General features: G+C 44.1%; 1 protein-coding gene across 1 annotated transcript; it reads right to left on the minus strand.

Annotated features, from left to right (window-relative positions):
• Nucleotides 1-706: 706 nt before the first annotated feature.
• On the minus strand, nt 707-17,830 carry TICRR (TOPBP1 interacting checkpoint and replication regulator). Its single transcript, XM_063169851.1, has 22 exons — nt 17,183-17,830; nt 16,353-16,638; nt 15,552-15,793; nt 15,057-15,300; nt 14,404-14,539; nt 13,573-13,715; nt 12,648-12,860; nt 11,859-12,007; nt 11,027-11,121; nt 10,585-10,678; nt 10,338-10,417; nt 9,775-10,011; nt 9,270-9,366; nt 8,978-9,050; nt 8,147-8,287; nt 7,568-7,658; nt 7,010-7,071; nt 6,064-6,219; nt 5,178-5,335; nt 2,711-4,970; nt 1,440-1,544; nt 707-1,141 (listed from the first exon to the last, which is right to left on the minus strand). The coding sequence occupies exons 1-22, from the start codon at nt 17,828-17,830 to the stop codon at nt 1,023-1,025; spliced, it is 5,829 nt and encodes a 1,942-aa protein (XP_063025921.1). The 3' UTR covers nt 707-1,022.
• Between the last annotated feature and the right edge of the window lie 121 nt (nt 17,831-17,951).

Genomic DNA, 17,951 nt, shown 5'->3' on the forward strand with positions numbered 1-17,951 from the left:
GCCCCTGGTTTCCTATGCCTTGTTTTAGGATCACCCTACACCATCTCCATAGCTCTCCACCTCCTGTGCAATCAGTAGACACAGTGGTGTGAGTTCCCCAAGATCACTACCCCAAGGGAAAAAATTCAGCCCTTCCAATATTATGCACAATTTTAGCCCCTTGTAGGCCACATCTCAGGCACTGAACCACAGCTCCTGCTCTCTTCATGGGGTTAGAACACAAATGTGTCACAGGCAACTAAATCACTTTTTTAATCCATGACTCAGTTTGGTAAAGAGTAGTCTTGAAACTGTCATTTCCAGTTATTCCATCCAAGTTTTACTTCTCAAGGACACTTCCCCAGCCAATTCTTTCTGGCTTACTGCAAGTTTGCAGAAAAGGACAATGAAGTCACTCCATCAGCATCTGCTTATCCAGCAGTAGCCAGGAGCGGATACACCAAACCATTCATGATCTACAAAGATGTTCCCAGTTAAATTATCTTTCTCCTTTTCTGAATTCTTGGCACTTGGCTAATTAATTAATCTGCTTGTTATTTTCCCACTAAGCTGTGGCAAACTGGAAGCAATTAACAGAGGGATCCATTTAGTATCAGGACAAGACACAGCAGGAGCACGCAGCTTGTTCTGTACCCGTTTGCCTCCAGCATCCTCCTTCCTGCAGCCCACATCCCTCAAGCCAAACACACATTTTTGGATTAAAGGACACAATGAAAATTCATCAGTTTATTCTACAAGAGCTGGAGAAAAGTGACAATTCTCCCTCTTAACCTGGGAGAATTGGCCCTTCACTGCAGAACTCACTCTAAGGTTCCACTAGCAGAAAGACCAAGCTAGGCTTTGAATGGATGGAAGAAACCATAAATTTTTAGAGTGGTCCTTATTTCTACTGCCATGTGCTTGCATTCAGTGTCCTACCAACACAAGGCAGCTCCAGTCTAGCACCAAATACCAGTCTTTGTTAAAAGGTGTGTTGTACAGCTGGGATAATACAGTTTCCCATGCTGGCCTGGCTCCAAGCTTCAGCTGAGCAGCTTTTTCCGTGAGTATGTCCTGCTGAGGCGACGCCTCCTGGGAATCGTGATGTGGAATGGAGACAGCTCCTGGTTGGCAGTAATTTGGACAGCATCAGATTCCTCCTCTACAAAAACAGAAAGAATACATGAGAGGCACAGTTTACCAGAATTCACTGGTGATTCCAAGAAGCCAAATACCAGGTGGAAGTTGCACTTCCCATGTAGCTACCCTCTCTTCATTCTTCAGCAACTTTTCTCTCCTCCCAAACTTCCCAGTTCATGCCAAGTTTCTTGTAAGCACGTGAGACTGAGATACTGAGCACAGCAGTGGCAGATAGAGGTTTTCTGCCCAAAGCCCACCCCCAGCACAGCATGATTTTGTTCTTATGTGCTGGAGCCCAGCCTTTCCTCTCCTGTGCTTACCTTGAACGCGCTTCCTCTGAGCCGGCGGTGGGGACAGCAGTGGAGACTGGGTCAGGGCTCGAAGGCTGCTGGCACAAAGTCCACTCTTCAAGGGTGGGGTGGAGCCTGGAGAAGCACAGTGAGATGCTGCAGCAAAAATACTCAACAACTCAAATGTTATGTCTCACCACAGCCTTTATACTGATGTCAGTTTTGAGGTAGCATAAGTGTTACTTGGAGTTTATCTGAAATAAACTCTAGGCTGCCACAGTGCTGTTTTAGCATTTGAGAAAGGTAAATGGCAGTCTGGAATCAGCTTTTAGCACATTTAATTTTCTTAGCTGGTTAAGCAGAAAATCACTTCACTTGTAATAAACACAGGTAATTCGCACTTCCTGGAAGAAAACTATTACAAAACCACAATTATATAGAAATACAAACAAGAGGTCTGTAGGTACAGAAAGTCTCTCACAGGACCATCTTAAATCTATTATTTCATGTCCTGAATATGGATTAATGTTGCTTCCAGGTGTCACCTGTGATAATGTTGAGTAAGACACTGCCTCTCTATACAAATCTTTCCTTGCAAGAGAAAACACACACCAAAGCTTTGTGCAATGACTACAGAACAACACCTGCCACAGCCCCCTGTAATTTCTACAACAATACTGGATTAAGTATTTGAAATTCACAAGGCCTTGTTTACAGAGCTGAACCTACAGCAAAAGCAGAGAGACAGCTTAAATCCATTCACCTCCTGATACATTATTGCTAGCACGAGAATAATTTCTGGTAGCATTTCTTACAAGTGGCCCACCGCCAGGGGCAGAGACAACTGGAGCATCAATAAACACCAACATCCACAGGACTAACCCCACCAAGACTCCAGTCTGAAGCACTGAAACAGCCAAGCTTTATACTTAAGATTGGCTTGTTGGCTTCAGAGCTGAATGCTGGGCAGAAACAGGCAGTGGTATCAACACAAACCTGAACAAATCACCAGCTGGATGCAACTGGGATCCTCTCTCCTCAAGTTCTCAAACTTTCCTTTTAGTTCCTCCAGCTTTCTGCTCTTTCATGTTTCTCTGATCTCTCTTCCATCGTTAATACTCCTCATATCCAGTCTGCCTCTCCACATAATTATCTTCCATGTCATCTACAAGTCACTCCCCTTTCACCTCAGTCTCCCTCAGATAATTACATGGGAAACAACTGTGCTCTTGTTTTAGTCTAACCCCCATTTTTAACCACATCTGAATTTCAGTGGAGTGTATTTTGTGCCATTTAATTACCTGACAAAAGGAAGACATCATCATCCCCTAGACAACTGTGCTGCTCCAGTGTTTTGAGGGCACATGCTCCTGGTTTCTCAGGAAGTACAGAGTCTGTCCTTGATTTAGTTCTGTTGCTATCATCTGTGGAAAAGCCAGTGAGATCCAAGCTGCCCCTATCAGGACATGATCTCTTGGCACTGTGGTTCTCCTCCTTTTCTGATGATAGGTAGGTAAAGACCCGCTTCCGAGATTTCAAGCCAAAGGTTCCCATGACAGAGTCCTCATCAGCCTTCAGTTCAGAGTCACCAGGAGATGCCTGATCCTGGAGCCTGCAAATCCCTTCCAGTTCAAACTCCCCAAGAGGATTTGTCACTTTGCTGCTGCAGTTTTCTGAGATCCTCATTGTTCTCTCTCTGGGCCGTGTCCAATCATCAGCACTCCTCTCACCCTGACTGCAGCTCACACCAGCAGTGCTGCCTGCTGCTCTCTTCCTCCGAGGCCAGTCATTGATGGCATCAGGAGTACTCTTCCCCTTCTGCTTTGGAGAAGGTGTCTGCAGAACTGCTTCCAGTGGGAACGGGGAGGTGACAGTAGAGGCACAGCTTGTGGGGGTGTATGACTGGCATATGTAGGTTTGTCCTGCACCTTTCCCAGGTGTGCTATGGAAGGAACGGCAGCAGGATGGGGAGACACAGGCAGCTGCTAGTTTTCCTGGGTGCTTGCTGCACCAGGTCATAGCAAAATCACTGAAGGGGCTTTCTCCTCCCCTGGCTTTGCTGGCACTTGCTTCAGGCTGAACTTCCAAGGATGAGCAAGAGCCAATTTTCTTAATGCGAAGCTTGGGCAGGCCTGAAGCTTGCATTTCAATCTCCACCTCGTAGGCTGGTGGGCTGGCAGAAGGAAGTTTGCCACGACTTTCAGGAGTGGAGGACTTGGCTGCCAGCTGGGGCTCCCCCATGCGTGCCGCAGCCTCCCGCTGCCTCCTGTCGGCAGTGCAGCGTAAGGAATAGGCAGGAGGAGACTTCTGCACAGGAGGGGAGGGGTTCAGGGCAGCTCTGGAGCGTCTCCTGAGACTCGGAGCTTTCACTCCCATGCATTCTTCCCTCAGCACAGTTCTTGCTTCCAAGTCATTATGAACTGTTTGCAAATGGCTTAGGAAGGACTCACAGGTGTTTGCACTGCAGTTCTCCCCCTTAACTGATGGCTCACAGTCTCTCTCAGCATTCTGTGCATGTTCCTGCCCTCCAGCAAAAGGCTTTGGAGACAAATGGTTTTCCAAGTTTTCCAAGTCCTCCCTTGAAGGAGACTTTTGAGACACTCTATCCATCTGTTTATTTTTCTCCAATACAGAAGTATTTTCAGCAACTTGGGACTGATGAAGCTGAAGGCTTTCCACAGAACAGTTACCACCACTATCACAACGACTGTCCTCATTTTCTCTAAGTGTTGCACCCCTGAGGCTCTCTCCTCTAGAACCTGGTTCACATTTGGCCTGCTTGGGTGTGTGAAGCAGGGACCCCAGTGAAGTGCCAGTAATACCTGGAGTCTTTTGAGATGCACCAGGTTCCCAGTCAGACTCCCCAGGCTGCGTGTGGGAAGCAGAGCAGCTTGTCACAGTGTTTGTGGAACCTTCATGGAGTGCAGAACTGCAGAGAGGCTCTGGCCTCACAGCAAGCTGAGGTATTTCTGTGCTCAGTGAGCTAGTACATAACTTTGAACCAGGATCTTCAAGTTTCCTGGGTGTCCTTTTAGGTGCTTGAGATAACTGATCTGACTGCTCCTGAATTTCCTTTGGGAGGATTTGCCTCCGAGCACTCACCGGAGATGCTAATTTTGAGAGGTATCTCAAGGAACGTCTTGGAGTCTGAAGTTCTGTAAAACACCTTTCTTGGGTGGCAGAGGGAGGAGAAGAAACAGGATTTGGATCTGTTGGAGGTAATACAGAGGCTGTGAACCTTTCACGTTTTGGTGTTTGCCAGGCAGGCTCATTGTAAGGAGGGGAAATTGTCAGAGCTGCACAGAAGTCCTCAGCAGTCACTTGCACTGAGTGAACCCTCCTGCTGTCAGTTAGCACAGATGGAGACTTGATCCTTTGTGCAGGATGAGAAAAGCACTTCCCCAAACATTTAGCTACATTCTGCTTAGCTGCTGGGCTTCTGCCAGGTGTCCTCTCCAGCTTCTGAGGCGTCCTGTGGACAATGCGAGGCGATCTCCTTGGGAGCTTGCTGGCAGAATTCAGTGGCTTCTGGGCAGATTTGTGAGGTGTTTTGCTAGGAGTCTGCAGGGGAAAAATAATATATTAAAGAATCGTGCTTGTTCTACTCCAGGACTATTATCTATCCATCTTCATATTTACTTCCCAAGACTTGAAACATAAAAAACTCATTGGATGAGACTTAACAAACACTAAATCTAAGATGCTGATGAATGGTGAAGAAAACAAGGATGGGAAGAAAGAGAAAAGGAGGTAGGTAACTGTTTCTACCTGACATGAGGTGAGCTCCTCTAAGTGTAAGGAATCTTTTCTTGTTCTCTTCCTTCCAGGTGAATGCTTCCCTGCTGGACTACCCATGTCAATGACTGCACCAAAGAAAAACCTCTTGGGACTCTGGATGGGGGGGCTCTCTGAATGCTGGTTAAGGCCTATAAAATGGAACAGCACAATTTAACTAACACAAAGTAATGTGCCACAATTGTCTGAGTCACGTCAGATGTGTGGAAAAGTAGTGTAAAAAGCTCATATCCCTGGCATGTTCTTTTCTAACCAAGAGTTAAAGCTTCACCAGAATTATTGTTATTTCCCATTATGAAATTAATACCCATCTTTAGAAAGAGTGCTCCAATGGTAAAAAAAGGTATAAAATACCTCGGCCTCTTATTCTATTTATAGCTTGTAGCTTTAGATAGTTCTGGTTCATGACTAAGGATTCTAATAAGTAGAATATAAAGAACTAAGTGTCACCATTTTTAGCTGATAATCCTACTGAGAAAGCCTCCAAAGAAGATCCCATCAGTCATTGCTTTATGCTGCCACAGAGTAAGCTATAGGATTTCTGTCCCATATTTTACAAGGATTTCACTGCTTTTAAGGAATACAGACTGACAATCAGTGGTATTCTGTTAGATGGGCCTGACTGGTTTGTTAAGTTGGCAGTGAATTCATCATAGAAACAGCTGCCTTACCATCCTCAAAATTCAGATTACCAATTAAAAAATAATTACTGAGAATGAATTTCTGTCTAGGGAAGATATTACATGACAGCTCTTAGCTTCTTACGGTCTCTTGTAAAGCCAAATCAAATCAAACTCAGAGCTATCCGTGTCAGCTTTTCAGATCAGCAGTATCAGTCTGCTCAAATCCCACTCAGTACCTTCTACATCCTGCAGTTTACAGCTCTCCTTTTCTTGTCCCTGCTGAAGGTGCTGTGATTTTTTTGAGCTGGGCAGTGTAGTGGAATAGAAAGCACCAGAGCAGGTCCTATTCAAAGCCAGCTGTTTGATGCGTGGGCTTCTTCTCAAACTTGCTTCTGAAAAGGCAAGGACAGTAGAGACTGAGCCTTCTTTCCCACTCAGCAATGGGCACATCATCAGGAACAGTTCACAACTGCAAGGAACAGACCCTCAGAAGAAACTTCTCTACAGATAACCTGTCTCACCCAGGAAGGCAAGCAAGTGAAGCAAAGGTTCAGTTTTTTCGAGGATTTTGGAATATTTATGCATACAAATCTCCTCAAGTAAGATGCCCCTCCTCTAACTCACGATTACTCTCATTTCTCTTTAGAAATTATATGAAAAGGAATGCTAGAAAAACCATGTTCAATGCAAGTTACATCCAAGTTAAAAGACGGGTTAATGCTCTTGTCTCTTCTTGCTAGCAATTTCATTTCCCTGCTTGCCCAGACACGCTGTTATTTTCTTCCCTTCTGGGGAAAAAGAACAGCAGTAGCCAACATAAGAGGCACTCCCCAGAGTCAGGTGGCTGTCTGTTACAGCAGAAATCAGAGCAGGGTCACAGCACAACACGGTGAAGTTACATTAAAAATAAGCATGTGCTGGTTTGACAGTAATTATAGCAGCTCAGAATCTTGTTCACCCTTCAAGTCCTTCACGTTTTTTCCTTTAAAAGATTTGCTATCTACCTCTCTTTCTTAACTTAAACTGTACAGAGCTGTTAAAGCAGTGAGCAGCAAGTGGTTCTGTCAGAACAGAACAGTACAACACTTTTGGACTGACTTTAATGAATTAGCCAAATCAAAGCACACTCATGAGCTACATACAACAGAGCCAAACCACCTTTAACGAAAAATCAGTGCTTACCATATATGGCCTTCTCTGGAGATTCTTCTACAACACCAGTGTCACAACCTGGATCAGAAGACCTTGAGAAACAACAGATATTTTGGGCTTAGCATACTGAGCACATGTACAGAAATAGAACCTGCCACAGAGAGTAAGAAGCAGTGCTTTATCCTACACCAATATATTGTGTTGTAGGCTATTCTGAGTGACCAGTAAGCACTTTGCCTCCTATTGACATGTAATTAAGTATTGGTAGCTACCTATATGTACAGGTAACATGTCTACATGAAAGAAAATGCTACAATTCAGCCTGGAGCCCACAAAATACAGCAGGAGCCTTTCCCTCATAAGCCCTTGAATCAGCAAGTGAACCTAAACAGACATTAGCTCAAGAATGAAAGCAGCCTGACTTAACAAGATGAAGCAAGCAGTATTTCCCCCCACTTAAGCAATGGCATTTAGCCTCTACTGGTTCTCTTACTGCCTTAAGTGAAGATGATCTTTGACTGCAATGATACCTGGTAATTCTGCTCATAGCCATTAATTAGTTACTGAAGAAATTCAGAAAGAACTCACCGGCCTTTGATCTGCTTGTGCAGGAGCCTCCTGGACACCTGCTTGTGCAGCGGCGTTTCTGCAACTCTCTTGGTCAATAACTTGCGATGATCTAAAAATCATGCAAGAGCTGTAACATCACACCATTATAAAGCACTTGGAACAAATAAATAAATACAGTTTTGTACAGGCTTCAGCTTAGAATGATAATAGTTATTCTTAAGTCAATACAGAACCACTGTGCTGTCTCCCAGTACTCACAAGCTATCATTATTTCAGTCCAGGGTCTACACCTCCCTCCCACTCCCTCAATATTGTACCATGTCAGACATAGTTAACCTACTGAGATAGCTTTCATTACTCATCTTTATTTCACAGATCCCTTTTAAACCAAGCATTTTTAATTTTGTTTACAAGATGTAAAAAGTTTAGAAAAACAGGTTTCAGTTTTAACATCATCATTATTCACCCTCCAAACACCACAGCAATGCTTTTATCCTTCAATAAAAACAGATCATAATTGTTTCATAGAATTGAGAATGCAAAAATAGGAATTTTAGCAAAAGCTCAACAATTCTACATGTGCAAGTCATATCCTACCTTTGTTGCCCTCACTGGTGCATTTGTATTTTAGGCCTTCCACAGCAGATACTGACTGGCTTCTAAGCATCTTTTTCAGTGACCTTTTTGAAGGTGAAAGCATCTCTTCATTGAAGAGATTCCTCCTTACCTTTGTAACCTCTGTGAGACAAGAAAAGCAAGAAAAGATCAGATTACTAGGAAAAGAGAAGAAAAAAAAGAAAGGAAAAAAAAAAAAAGGTAATTTTGTTAGGTGACTAGGGATAGAACAATATACCAGCATGGAAAGACAATGTTTTAGAGGCTAAAAAGCTTTGAGAAGTTGTTTTTCCTGCTACTGGAACATGTCCTCCTCTAAATCCATTCCAGTCTTCTCTTCTGAATTTGTTATTATTTGCATTATTCCAGCAATAAGCTACAAGCAGATGCCATAGCAGGAAAAGCAGACAGTCGATGTCCCATGTGGAACATTAGGTGCACTACAAAATCTCAACCAAAGCACATCTTGGTTCAGAGAACACATGAGATTTATTTTTATGAAGTATTTGTGGGGATATATCCTATTTTCAAATATAGTTCATTCTTGTTCCCATTTTCGTTTCAGGACAGAGAAGTTGGAAATAATTTCAAGAGTCAAGGCTTTCTTTTGAGGACACAAAATTTAAGTTTTCTGTGTATGAGTACACAGAATACCACATATTTTTTCCCCTCAAAGTTTCTGCACAACTCAGCAAAACTTCCTTCAGATTTCCAGCATGCCTCAGCATAATTTCACCATGGCTCAGTAAAATTTACAGGGACAACAAGTGCTGAAGATGCACCTTTCCATGAACAAGCCAAAAGTCAATATACCTTGCCCTGCCTCTTTCTGCAGCAAAGGCATCTGCTGGGACTTCTCAGTGGCAAGGTAAGAATGGGAGTTCTCCTGAAACAAATGAGAAATCAGCCTCAGCAGCAATGCAATGCTATGTTTAAGTATGAATATTAACTACAAGCTCTGAACACATTATTTCAATTTTTCCTTCAAAACAATTTTATCTCTGTACAGCTGATAGGGCACACTTAGTAAGGGAATAAGGACAGAGCAAGGGTTTTTGCAGTCAAGCATCACAACTCACAGACAATCCTTCTGGAAGAATTTTACCTTTCTGATGGGGTTCTTGGCTACCTTGGGAATCTCAATTTGACGCAAGTTCTGTGGTGCTTCTGTCATGCTCCTGTGTCTGGCTAACACATGATTCCTTCAGAAAACACACAAAAATTATGTTAAAATGAGATCAACAGCACAGTTATCAACCTACTGACAATTAAACTTAGGTGTGACTCGAGAGATAGGATGTGTTTACCTAAATTCAAATTGCAAACTACATTGATACTTCACTTACTATAACACTGGGATATGGTTTGCAATATAAAAAGGCTGGTATTGGAATTCATTCACAATTTGCTCATATGAACACAGAACCCCCAACACAGAGATCTTCAGTAAATCACTTTTAGCTTTAACAATATAGGTCAGCTACTGCACAGCATAGCATGTGTTTCCTCTCATGGAAGATGCTCCTGAAATCTACTTTTGCATAAGATACAGAATCAAGACTGTATTTTTTACAGTGAACAAAAAGCTGCCTCCTGTTTGGACTTAGTACCTTCTCTTTTTGGCAGATCTGGTGCGCAGCTCCTCCAGCTGATCACCCTCAGAGCGAACAGCACTGGGAGTTAAGACAGATGATAAAGAGAGGGGAAGGCCTGGAGATTTGCTATCCAGAGTCATGGAGTCATCACTGAAGAAGTCTGAAGGCAGAACAGATATCAGCTTCGGAGGTATTTGTGTACCCAGACCATAATAAATATCTCCAAGGGTCTTCGGTATAGAATTCATATACCTGGAGCACCAGAGAGAACACACATGAAATACGCCCCTCCTCAAAACTTTGGTATTTCAAACTCAAGGTGTGAACTAAATCCTTGTCCTTACATGTCCATTTAAAAACAACAAACTGAATATCAACTGAGTTTTTAAATTAATTTACTTGCTTATCAGCTACTTTTTCTTTAACCAAAATGTAAGTGTTATAAAGCGAACATGTCTAAATTTCTGAGAATTACAAAGATGCAGTAAATCAAAGCTGTTGATTGCTCTCTACTCACAGACAACATCTGGCCCAAACCATAGTCCCCAGCAATACGTAAGTCATGCCAAATAACTTACACTTCTAATATTTCCTCTAGAAACTTTGTAAGATAGGCTGGGTCTTCAGTCAGACATAAGATGCGCAGCATATCTGTCACCTGGAAGAGAAGGTCAGGTGGCAAAATGGATTAAGATGTGCCAGCTGCAGCACCAGATATTTTAGTAAGGAATATGAAGTAATAGTGTAAAATCAAAGGAAAAGCAGGTTCCAGATCCCCATTTCTAGTGCCATGCAGAAACACAACATGGTTTATACTTTACTTGCCTCTTCTAACAGCTGCTCCATTTCCTCAGCGCTGCTTTGCAGTGAAGGGCACTGAAGGCACAACTCAAGGCGCAAAAATACCTGAAGTCGGCACCTAAGGAAACAAGTAATTACCCAACACATCTTGTTCTACTGCAAACAGCAGATTTACTGCAAAAGGTGTGCTCAAAAAAGCGATGGGAAGGGAAGTGGTTCCTTTTGACAGCAATATTTACTTAGCATTTCATTTGGGTGGCAAGGGAGATACCTCACTGCAGATATTGGCTGCAGTGCTTATCACACAGCACGGGTATATTTGCATTTAATGAAGTGGTTTTACTGCAACCCTTGAAATATTTGTCCCATGTAAATACTTTTCCAGTTGTACAAAAAAGCCACCATTAAAAACTGCTAACCAACTCCACAGTATCTCAGAGGCTGAAGTAAATAGAGTGTCTCATACTCTCTGACTTTGGTCTCCTTCTGTGAGCCATGCTGTTGTCTGAGCATTTTGCTGGTCTTCAGGAGATGTTTTCTGACTCTTCCCACACAGGCCACCTGCAGACACATCATGACAGCAAGAACTTCAAAACTGTTCCCTATCTGCAGGGTAGGTTCTTCCCTTGTCCCCCATTTACCAACCCAACCAATTCTTTTGGAAGTATAGTTTTTTCCTTTTCTTTCAAGGAAAGGAATTACTTTTCGTTTCAGTAGCAGAGTTATAAAATAAAACAACTTAAAGCTTGAAATCACAGAGGTTTCCTGCTCACAGCTCCAGGCCTTCTTCACTTTGGATCCACTTTGGATTTGTCTCTCACAGCGTTTTTATTAAATTAATCCCAGGCTTACCAGTTTTGGTTTAAGATTACTGTAAGCCTATAAATAGTGCTAAAATTGTAAGAAATACCTTGAAGAATTTTTCTTCCCTGACAAAGCTAGGCCCAGATTTGCCACATAATGCAAAAACAAAAAATGCATCTTCTTTAAAATAGAGTTTGCAAGAATGTATTTTTTTAAATACTGTCTTTGAAATCAGAATTTGTAAGGAGGTCAATATGAAGTAAACATGTCTTGCAACATTTAGCAAAGTTCTAAACTGATAACTGAACTGGATTTTCCTACATATTTTACAAGCATCCAGTTTTTCACTATTGTGTCCTCACAGATAGAAGCAGTCAGTGACCATGGTGCACCTCCACATAAAGCCTCAGAGAATATGAAGGAAAGTTAGCCCAAAATAATAAAAATTTTAACTTCCAGATCAGTAACAACCCTGCCTACATGCTGACACCTACCTCTTTCTCTTTGGTATCTTGTATTTTCAAGAAGCTTTTAATGGCCATGATCATATTCTGGGCACACACAGATGAGGGAATTCCCTCAGCAACAGCCTTCTGGTAGCTGGCAGTCAAGTGGGCCTGCAGCTCCTCCTCTGTTTGGAAATCTGCAAGGAAATGGTCTCCATTAGCTAAATGCATGTTCACCACACCTCCCTGATAAAATCCTCACCCCAGCTGAAGCAGGGAACAGAGGAGGTAATAATAAACATTTCCTCCAGTAATAATGCATCCAGACCACAGTACACTAACAGAGGCTAACCCAGGTTCAGGCCCATGACATACTATAAGCTAAATTAGTCTTATAATCAACAAAGTTTGCTTAAAATCAGCAAACTTTCAGGCTACTGAAGCAGTCAAGAAATGCCTTTTATTTCTGCCTAATTAATACATTTCCAGTTATACCTTGACAAGTGCTTCCCTCTATTTCTTTTGGTTAAAAAAATTTTAAAAGTAAATCCTTATTGCTTTTTTCAGACGGATACAAGGCAAGAAACTAATCCCAGAAGCAGCTGTAACAGTTTATAAAGAATCAGAAACTAAATGGCAGAAGGGTGGGGAAAAATGTCTACTCTTGCCATGCTGAGGATACAGAAACTCAAACACTGATCTGCTCCTTGGTACTGAATATTCCATTATTATCCTTTGCTCTCCCTTCCATAAAAATCCTCTATAACTCCTCTATCAGGATATAAGAGCTCATATGGGATGTATCATGACAGAAAGATAACAGGACTTAACACACACCAATTGATATTTTAGGTGCTTTTGCCTTTCCTTCCACCTTTTCATCCAATCTTTTTGCTGAATGCTTCTGTGGAACCTTCTCATTCACTGCTGGTGGCACAGCATCAGGTTGAAACTTCTGAGCTTTTACATTCAGTCTTGCTGCATTGAGCATCTGCAGGGATCTGGGCATGGTCTTCATCTTCTGCCTGACTGGAGTTCGGGGAACCCCACCTAAAATGCCACAAGAGAGAGTTCTACCATCAGGCACACTGGGGCAGGAACTCCATCCAAGGGAGAGAACAGCACTAAATTCTGGATTATGTGACCTTAGTAACCTCCTAGAGGAAAACATGGCCCAAAATGTTGGTATTTCTTTGTGAAATTAACATATAGGCAGGGTAGCAGGCAGCTACTTCTCCAAATAAAAAGCCAGGTGCATATTGCTCTGCATAAGAACTTACACAGGTTTAATCAGAAGTTATATATATATATATATATATATATATATATAGGCAGCAATCTTATGTCACAGAAATAGAAACAGCTGACACCGGGACTTGCAGATACATGAGGCTAAGGTAAAGTCAACTGTAGTTAGTGCAGAGAAATGCAATGATTAAACTCTTCTACAAAAAAAAATGTTCTATTTGTCTAATTAGAACAAAATTGCAATATTTACTAGTAGTTGGAGCAGTCCCTGTTTCAACAGCTAATTAAACTGCAGAGCTCTGCATGCTGCTTTTAACAGCTTTGTCACTCACTGCACAGCCCTGAATAACAATAATTTGTGCTCTACTACAGGACTAACCTAATATTAATAAGCAAATGAGACTGTCCCCAGATAAATATCTAAAGCATGGTACTACTTAAGAGTACAGATCTCTGGAGTTCTTGTATCATCTTTTATTAACAACACACACATACAACCCCAAACTATACGTACGTCTTTTTTTGTTATTGCCTGGTCCAGCTGCAGCAGAGGTTTCACTGAATTTTCTCTGGTACAGCTCAGACAGACTTTCTGAGAGCTCCACATCAGATTGGTCTGCACCATCCTTCCTGTTAGCACAAGGAACCTGCAGGAGCCTGTATGAAAGAACAATACAGTTATCAAAAGGTGGGAGTAGGAGGCATATCCCTTCCTTCCCGTGGAAAGAAACAAGATTCTCTAGATTCCAGTCTGCAGCAATATAGTGCTAGCAGCACACACTAGTAACTCTTCCAACACCTGTTCCCCAACACACTTAGGAGGATGCAGAAAACTCAAACCTCTTAAAATGCTGGAAACAAGCATTACAATAATGTACAATGGATATGGCACTGACCTGTACCACAAAACTAAATGAGCAGCTTTGTGCTCTCTAAACTACCCTGCATTAGGCTCTTTAGTTACACTCAGCAAGCTCTTTGAAGAAAGCAAGCTTATCCATTCCAAATAAACACCAACTGTGAGAACACAACCATATCTTCAGTATCTTGCACTGGATCTTACCATCCCATAAAGCTAAAATTTGTCATTTCCCAAGTTGCTTAAGGTCATTTTAAATGACCTTTATACCTTCTGAAACTGCCAAGATTTTAATCCATGCAAACTCATACCCAAACATCCTGTTCCCAGTTTCTTTTGTCTGTATACCCCACTAAGAGATTAGCCACCAGTAAACTGAATACAGAAATAAAAGCAGAATTCTAGAACTAGGCAATGCTACAACCACACTCCCTTAATAGGAAGCAGAAATACTTGATTATTGCTCAAAGACATCCAGAAAAATACCTGAAGGACTCCATGAGATCTGAGCTTGCTCCACAGGCATTGGATGCAGGATACCAAGCTTCCAGCACTGAAGGATGCCAGCCCCCTGTATGGGACAGCTCCCGCTGCACCCACTCTGGCACTGGAGCTTCTTCTCCTGTACAGACACACACATATCCAAAAATGAGAAAAGCTGAACTAAGTGGCAGAAGCTTCACAGAAGCTCAAAGACAGAGGTTCACAAACCTTTGATCCTTGAGACAATTTCATAGCCAATACAACAGAAGATGTATTCAATGATATCAGAAGATTCACACTAACACAAAACACTCATGTAAAAGCAGCCTCCTTGCTGTAGTCCTACCCAAAAATGTTACTGGTCAGGGATGGCCCATGTGACACATTTTAGGAATCCTCCTTCTAACAGCATGTCCTCAGGCACATGTAGCTGTGCTTTATCTGCAAGCTAATGGAAACTACTCCTTAATAATGAAAAAGAAAGCTACACCCATACAGATTTCTTTCTGCATCACATCACAAAGCCTTAGCTACAGATGACACAATGAACAAGTCCCAGAAAATAGACTCTTCAAGGAGAAAATCATTAACTTTAGATTTTTTTTTTTTCTGGACATAATGAAAAGATGGTGAGTTTTGCATTTCCTGACACCTACCCAGACTGGCCAGAGAATCTTCCACTGACATGTCAATTTTACTCAACACACTATTCACAATCTCTGGCAGGTGAGTAGCAGAGTCTTGGGAAGAGTCTTCCACTACAGCTCCTTCAAGGCTGCATCCCTGAATTTCAGCTGTCTTCTCAGGACTAAGCACAGTCAGAACTGCAGCATCCCCAGAAAGAGGTGACAGAACAGCAGTGGAGGGGCACCAAGTCTTAGACAGAGATACTTCAGCAATCTGCATTTTAAAGGAAAAAAAGGGGAAAAGAGAAGAGTTTACATTACCTAGAAATACAGAGACCTAAGGAGCACAGATACCTTACAAGCAGGTTATAGCTACATGATTTAAAAAAATGTTCTGAGTTTAGCTTCAAATGAGCAATTTGCAGTGCAGTGTCTATTACTGTCTTCACAAAGTGATACTGCCAGCCCTTCTGCCACAGTTCACTTCAGAGCAGGCATCAGTTTAAGGCAAAGATGAAGATTTACCATGTGCAGTCCTTCAGCCACCAGACTCCCCAACAGCTGATGAAACAGAGAGCTGCTCCATTCTCCCTGCTCAGGCTGTGAGCTCTGCAGGATCCAGCTCTCTGTGAGGAAGTGGCCAGCCTGTGCCAAGCTCCAGCCTGTCAAGGTTCCTTTCACAACAATGCTGACTGGACACGGCAGCTGTCTTTGGCTCATGGCAAGAGGTTCCAGGATCACAGCACAGCTTTCCTGCTTCTTCCCTCCTGTGCAAGGATAGATAAAGTCTGAAAGCAGCCTTTTCCATCAAGGTGAAGAGACAACTTCAATGGAAAAGTGAGTTAAAAGATTAAACAGGGAATACACTCTAGAGTAAGTGTGTTGCAGAACTGACCTCCTCCCCATGCTCCCAAGGAGCTGAGTGCATGGAAGCACCACTAAAGAAGGACCCCATGCATCCTGCATGCTGCTTTCCAGCTGATCTGCTTTCTTTGGAAGGGGTCTTTAATCTGTGTTCTTATTTTAGCTAAATCAAATAATTGTATGAGAAAAGGGAGTACACCTCTACAAGGTGGGACCAGCAAAGAGCTCTTTATCCAAACATCTAGGAGCATGGCAAACTGAAGAGGCTAAATCAGAAACCTGGGCTCACAATCCTCATATCAGAAGTAGAACACAAGCAGAACTTTAAAAGAAAAACACCTAGGCTTTGAAATATGTGAATTACTTCTACACACATTATTCACAAGGGAAGCTCATCAAGGACCTTGCATGAGAGATCAGTTACTACCATGCACATCTATATTTTTCTTTTTTTTTTATTACCAGGCATGCTGAGAAACAATGTTCCTTCTTGCTGGGGGAACACTGATCGATAGAGGGATGGCCTGGAGAACAAACAGTTCAAAGTCCCATCCAGGGGCAGAAGCCTGGTCCAAGGCACAGCCTGTGGCTCTGGGAACCTGGAGTCTCCGAGGAAGCCAGAAGCAGCATCTGCCCTGGGGTGACACAAACAGGGCACCAAGGTTTCAGCTGGCAAAATGGTGCCTCCCATCTGATGAATCACTTCACACATCGTCCAGTAGCCATCATGATCCGGGCATTCGATCAGCTGAAATAAGAGTAACAAAGAGGTCTCAAGTTAAGGCTGGCAGTGGGAGAGCTTTCATGCAAACAAATAAAGATTGCACTTTTTCAGAAAAGCTGGCATGAAACATATCCACAGCATCTACACACGGTGCATTCTGACTGTTTTTATGGACTTTTACCAGCCTTTGTAGGAACCTAACAAAGTAAATACTATTCCCAGTGAATTAAAAGCTAACAATATTTTCAAGCCAATTTTTTTTTAAATCTGGCATCTACACACCTGAACTATCAGGCTGCTTATCTGCAATTCTGAACAGCTCTAACACCCCTCTAAGTCAAATCACAAGCCATCCCATCAATAAACACAGTACAGCTACTCCACTGCAGATGTATCTCAGCCTCCACGTGGATGATTCCACTCCAGATTTCAGTCCCTTGCTGAAGATTATGTGGCAGCGAGTGAACCTTGGCGTGGTTCCCTCCCACCCAAAGATTACTCATGCCAGAAGGCAGCGTGGCAGATGTCCCGCTAGTGCTCACAGCCGAAAGCCGTGTGACCCCGTTACCTGAGCCCAGTCGGCAGTGTCCACCCAGAACAGGGAGATTTTCTGTTCCACGAGCAGCTCCTGCACACTCCTGGGCAGGAGTTTCTCCGCCAGCTCCTGCGCCGAGGGCGGCTCTCCGGGGGAGGAGGGGGCGTCGTTCCCGGACACGAACTGCCGGAGCTCCCTCCGCGAGTGCGGGCATGGCGAGAACAGGAACACGGCGTTCACGAAGCCCTCGGGCGGCGCCTCCGGGGGCTCTCGGGCGGCCGGCCCCGTCCTGCGGCTCCGGCGGGCCGGCTTGGCGGGGGACGCGATCTCCGGCCGGTCCCACTGGAAGTCGAGCAGCGTCTCCTTGAGGCCGCTGTGCGTGAGGGCGGCGCGGGGCGCGGGGCCGGGCAGGGCGGCGGGGGCGCGCGCCCCGAGCCGCTCCGCCAGCTCCTCCTCGAAGCGCTGCCAGGCGCGGGGCCCCGGCGGGCGGAACCCACCGCCCCGCGAGGCGCCGCCGCGGCCGCCCAGCGAGTCGAAGAAGCGGAAGGCCCAGCGGAGGCGGGAGAGGCCGAAGCGGCAGCCCAGCAGCGTGAGCAGGCGGAGGGCGCCGCGCTGGAGGCGCTGGCGGCGCGCGGGGCCGGCGGTGTCCAGCAGGAACACGGCGCTGTGCGAGCACGACATGGCGCGGGCCCCTCACGCCGCCGCCGCCATCGCCCGCCGGTACGGCCGCTCGCGCCCTCGCCTAGCGCGGGCCCCCATTGGCTGCCGCCGAGTCCTTGCCACGCCCACTCCCTGCGCCGCC

The sequence above is a fragment of the Melospiza melodia genome, chromosome 15, assembly GCF_035770615.1.
Source record: "Melospiza melodia melodia isolate bMelMel2 chromosome 15, bMelMel2.pri, whole genome shotgun sequence".
In the NCBI taxonomy this organism is placed as follows: domain Eukaryota; kingdom Metazoa; phylum Chordata; class Aves; order Passeriformes; family Passerellidae; genus Melospiza; species Melospiza melodia.